The 6,000-nt window shown below is 42.0% G+C and overlaps 1 protein-coding gene across 1 annotated transcript; it reads left to right on the forward strand.

Moving 5' to 3' along the window:
• Window positions 1-1,177: 1,177 nt before the first annotated feature.
• Window positions 1,178-3,668, forward strand: LOC116987486 (immunoglobulin lambda-1 light chain-like). Its single transcript, XM_033043550.1, has 3 exons — window positions 1,178-1,290; window positions 1,416-1,760; window positions 3,116-3,668. The coding sequence occupies exons 1-3, from the start codon at window positions 1,242-1,244 to the stop codon at window positions 3,436-3,438; spliced, it is 717 nt and encodes a 238-aa protein (XP_032899441.1). The 5' UTR covers window positions 1,178-1,241; the 3' UTR covers window positions 3,439-3,668.
• The last annotated feature ends 2,332 nt before the right edge of the window (window positions 3,669-6,000 follow it).

The following is a 6,000-nucleotide window of genomic DNA, read 5'->3' on the forward strand; positions in this document are numbered from 1 at the left end:
GAGTAGAACAATTTCGGAAACAATGTTTGAGACATTGATGCCTTTGCTTGACCTGTTTGCATGTCATCGATCTGAGGACTTTTATGGGATGCGAGTATTAACTGTCCAGGCACATCAGTAGAACATCCCGGTCTCCTTTGATTAATTACCAGCGTAATCAATATTTTGAAAATGTAGACTTTTTTTTACTGTATATTCTTGATCATAGCCGTTAGCACTGATTCACCCGGTGTTACTACCCTGCAGGGATAATCCACAAAGCGAAAGGAGCGCTGCCGCGACAACTAGCGCGATTGGGTTGCGATATAAAATCTGCGTACATTAGATCAAGTATAAGGCAACGCTGGTTGCATGTAAATATAATTTCATATGTCAGATGAAGTTGGACAGAATTAATATCATAGCAATGCAATCACGTGCAGACATCGAGGTCTTTCATATATAAAACTCGCCAGCAGCTACTAACATGTCGATTAAACATGTTTCTCAATTATTTTTCTCAATTAAGTCAATTGCCCGTGCTAAACCAGTGAACATGTGTGCTGCTAGCAAGCATGCTTTCCAGAATTACAGCGGTTTTGACGGTGCATTGACACCCACATTTGCAAATTCGTAAATAATTTTGAAGACAATTGTTTCTTCACATTTGAAGACAATTGTTTCTTCACATTGCGCTTTGAAAGACATTGCGTCTTCACCAGAATATTTACCAGTTTCAAATAAAATGTGGGTGTGCAACTAAAGGGGTGAAGATACATGTCGCGTACAGTAGTGCGAGACCATGAGATCGGATTCTTCAGTCCCTGTTTGAATGCATCCCTTCATTTTTCAAGAGTGAATGAACAGTCGCCAGGAATTATGATGAGGTTATTCGATTAATTTATTTGTAGGCGCATGCCGTGCAACTGCACAGCAAAAGATTCAGAATAAATGAAAAGGAATAATTCAATACCTCCTTTCAAACTAAACAGAGACTCTTATGTGCTTGAGTCTATATTAAATCGTCCCGAGGTACAAATGTACCGAAATAAATTGTAGCGAAATATTCGACACCAAATCTTTATTTACTTTGGAAATAATTTGACCCAGGAAGAATCTGGCAACTTCTGATTGGCGCAACACGCATTCTGATTTGACTGTTGAAGGATAGATAAGGAACTCGAGGTGACGCCTTGTCACACGGTTCATAAGAGACCCGGAGAGAAACACTTCACCCGACGTTCTCCGCTCAATTCATTACAATGTCTTGCTGGATCTCTCTCGTCTATGCGTTAGCGTTTTCCGCAGCTTGTGAGTATTTACTTCAACCGACATGATATTTAATCTCGAGTACGATTAAACCTTTCTATTTGTGACAATTCTGCTGTTTCTCTGATATTTGTTAATATTCTACTTTTTTCTGGTTTGTTTTTCAGATATAAATGCGCAATTTTCACTAAATCAGCCGTCTTCAAAATCCACATCTCTGGGACAGAACGTGGAAATTGCCTGTACCCTGTCTGGCGGCAGTTTAAGTACTAGCACCGTTTCCTGGTACCAGCAGATTCCAGGAGCGGTTCCGCGTTATTTGTTCCGCTATTGGTCGGGCAGCAGCATTAATAGAGGCTCGGGAGTTTCTGAACGTTTCTCCGGATCAGTGTCAGGCAACACTGCAACATTGACAATATCGAACTTACAGTCTGGGGACGCTGCTGACTACTACTGTGCTGTGTGGAAAGATGCTTTAATCTTCGGCAAAGGAACGAGGCTGGGTATTGGCAGTAAGTAAAATACCTTCTATCTTTGGGGAGACACAAAAAGCTGGAGTAACGCAGCGAGACAGGCAGCATCTCTGGAGGGAAGGAAAGGGTTGTAGGAGGGAACTGCAGATGTTGGTTTAAAACGAAGATAGGCACAACAAGCTGAACAGGCAGCATCTCTGTAGGAAATGAATGGGTCTGCAGTTCCTTCCTGCATATTCGGTCTTTAGGTTAATGATATAGCAGTGAAAAGTAATTGGTTTTCTGTCGCTAATCGATGGTTCAAAGGAATAGCCTTTAACGCTATTATCTATGTTCAGCGTTCGACTAAAGTCGAGTTTCCTTTGGCAAATTATTAGACGTAGCTCTATCAAAGGGCTTGATGCTATGACTGATGTTTGTATTTTTTACACTGAATAGCTAAAATAAAATGTATTTAAAGCCGATATGTTTTAAATTTTCGGCCACGATCGAGTCTTTTTTGACAAATTAGTTGACAACAGCAATGAAAAGACGAAACGGCTGTCCAGCTCTTTTTTTTATTCTTAATTACTTTGCTGACGGCAAGTTGACAATTATCAAACCTGGATAAGAATTAGACCGAACGTAAGGGAACGGTAAATAACTTTGGGGGGGACAAGGAACTGCAGGAGCTGGTTTACAAAAAAAGACACAAAGCTCTGGGGTGACTCAGCGGGTAGGGCAGCATCTCTGGTGAACATGGACAGGTGACTTTCGGTTCGGGTCCCTTCTTCACATCAGTTTTGTTCCGTGTGACATCTTATAACGCATTTTGCTGTTGTGCCGTTAAGCGAAAGGAATATGTTTCGCTATTCAACCTCGGAAATCTGAGCTGAAAACAAACATATACGTTTCAGCATTAATGTAAATCATATCAACGACTATTTAAAATACCAGAAAACGGTAAATTTACTCTGTTCATTGATGGCTAAAACGGCAAAATATTCTTGTCGCTAAAATCCAACCATTAGTGACATTTCGGTATCTGGTCTTAACAAATGAACAGATGAATTAAGGGAAAGTGTTTAAACAAAACTAAAGTTTTAAGCGAATTTAGTGGAACTTTGGCAGCAATGAAAACCCGCAACTGGCTGTCGGGTAAAACACTGTTTTTTTTTTATTGTAGCTGGAGCCAACGAAAATAATACTCTGGAGATCAATTCAAAACACTGCCGAAATAATATATTTTACGCTGCTGCGTATATTCGGTCCCATTGCCATAAATAGCAGTTATTGTTTGGAGATCTCACTTGGAACGAATGAATCCATGCTATACCAACTATATTTTGTACAAAGATAATGTTTTAACCGAAGCTGTTCTGCCAGCCCTACTAATCTGTGACTATTTTAAATAGATCCTCAGCCCCCCGCGGTGTCCGTGCTTGGACCATCAGCGCAAGAATTGACGGGAAAGGGAACGGCCACCCTGGTGTGTTTGGTGAACGGGTTTAATCCGGGTGCTGTGGAAATTGACTGGACCGTGGACGGCAGTGCGAGGAGTGATGGCGTTGAGACCAGCCGGATCCAACAGGAGGCGGACAACACGTTCAGTGCGAGCAGTTACCTGACTCTGCCAGCCACAGTGTGGAACTCACATGAGCTTTACTCCTGTGTGGTTAAACACGAGACCCAGGCTAACCCGCTGCAGGGAAACATCGCCAGGTCCAGCTGTCTGTAAAACTTCTAGATTCCAACTAATCAAACTGACAAATATTGTTGCTCCGTCTTTCATTTGTCAAAAATTGATATAAAAATATTCTCTGTTATCGACTAGCATTTACGGTAAAATTGTCCTTTGTCTCGCTGTTTGCAAACGTCATTCAATTGATGCAACTCATTGTGAATTGAAACTCCAATGTTATTCAATCTGTTAAATGCATTCCCAAATATTCATTAAAAGACAGTGGTCTAAAGATTACATTCAGGTTTGTTTTGTTTACCCACGTGACTAACATTTTCAAATACAGCTCTCGACTAAAATCAATAATTCAATCTTAAGAGCAATACATGTGCTGGATTTTTATTTCTGATCAGTAAAAAATCAAATGTATTTAATCAAACTTCATTATTTTACCTTATGGAAGAACCGGGGATAAATGTTGCCGAACGTTATGTTACAAACTGGTGTGATGATAAATTGGTTCATAGAGCCGCGCGCGCGCACACCCACACACACGAACAAAATGACGCGCTCATGCAGAAACGTAGTAGAGGACAGACAGTAATCGTTATATGAGACCTTGCTAATACTATTCACTGAGCAATTCCAACCTATTTCATCTGTGAATTAACTGGGTGGGGCTGGTCGTGAGTAATATAGAAACATAGAAAATAGGTGCAGGAGTAGGCTATTCGGCCCTTAGAGCCTGCACCGCCATTCAATATGATCATGGCTGATCATCCAACTCAGTATCCTGTACCTGCCTTCTCTCCATACCCCCTGATCCCATTAGCCACAAGGGCCACATCTAACTCCCTCTTAAATATAGCCAATGAACTGGCCTCATTGTCTGGCAGAATATGGTATTTTTTGGCCTTCCATCACAGCAATGTGATGGATGTTTATATAAAATATGTTGTGTCTTGGGTCTATTTGTTTGTAATGTATGGCTGCAGAAACGGCATTTCGTTTGGACCTCAAGGGGTCCAAATGACAATAAATTGAATTGAATTGAATTGAATTATATATTTCTAGCAGGTCACCCCTCATCGTTAACGGTTACAGAGAAAACAACCCGATTCTGTCCAACCTGTGCTCGTAGTTAATACCCCTAATTCAGGTAGCATGCTGGTAAACATCCTCTGCGCCTTTTCCAAGGCCTCCACTTCCATCTAGTACTGGGGCGAAGGAAATGATGGCAGTACTCGAAATGCAGCCTAGCAAAAGTGCTTTACCCCTGTCCCACTGAGGAAACCTGAACGGAAACCTCTGGAGACTTTGTGCCCCACCCAAGGTTTCCGTGCGATTCCCGGAGGTTCCCTGAGGTTTTTGTCAGCCTCCCTACCCGCTTCCACTACCTGCAACCTCCGGCAACCACCTGCAACTTCTGGGAACCGCACGGAAACCTTGGGTGGGGCGCAAAGTCTCCGGAGGTTTCCGTTCAAGTTTCCTAAGTGGTACAGGGGCATAAAGTAGCATCATGACTCGCCTGCCCTTATCCTGAATGCTCTGCTCAATGAAGCAAAAGATGAAATATGCCTTCTCACCACTCTATATAGTAGTCTTGCCACTGAGGGAGATGTAGACTTGGTTCCCGAAATTCCTCTGTACATCAATACCTTTGTTATTAATCGAAAGTAGATACAAAATGCTGGTGTAAGTCAGCGGGTCAGGCAGCGTCTCGTATATTTCCCCTCACAATCGACCCCTCCCCCAGCATTTCAATGCTCTGGTTAATCTGCATCTATCATTTCATCTCTCATTTTTATACCTATCCTGCTTACTTTGACAGCCTTCCTCACTGTCCGCAACCCAAACAATCTAGTTGTCATCTGTAAACGTATTAACTGCTAGAGAAGGTGCAGAGATCTTTGTCTGTTGTGTCTCTCAATAATCTGTCCATTCATGCACACTGCCCCTCAAGACACCCAACACCTACTTCTTAATCACACATTGCCCTTGCATATGAATATTCGCCACATTGATCTCACTCTCCTCCTTGTCCTTCTCCTTGGTGAAAAGACATACAACGCATTAATTTAATATCTCGCCTATATCCCTTTATTTGTGACTCAAAGCACAAATTCCTCCCTTTATCCTCGAGTTACCATCTTTCTGGTTACCCTCTTGCATTTAAATTAAGTACATAAACCTTGCGAACTTCTTTAATCTAGCTCGACAAACCCGTTTCATGCCCCCTTTTGGCTCTTCTAATCGACCGCTTAAGTTATTTCCAACTCGATTTTATATTTCTGCCTGATTTCATCTTCAGATAATGGGCTGGGTCATCAGGACTGAAAAGAAAAGTGTTCTTGGCTGGATGCGATTATAATGTTTTGGATACTTTACTCCATATGCTTGCCGATACTCAAACAGATTGATATCGAAATAACTTTAAGCGATTCAAGGGAGTTGGGAAAAGGGCGTGACACTGGAGTTTGTTTAAACGTTCAACTTCCTTTCCCATTCCCCCACTGACCTTTCTGTCCTGGGCCTCCTCCACTGTCAGAGTGAGGCTAGGTGTAAAGTGGAGGAACATCACCTGCTTGGGCTGATTACAACCAGTAAAATCAATGAATA

The sequence above is a fragment of the Amblyraja radiata genome, chromosome 25, assembly GCF_010909765.2.
Source record: "Amblyraja radiata isolate CabotCenter1 chromosome 25, sAmbRad1.1.pri, whole genome shotgun sequence".
NCBI classification, from domain to species: Eukaryota; Metazoa; Chordata; class Chondrichthyes; order Rajiformes; family Rajidae; genus Amblyraja; species Amblyraja radiata.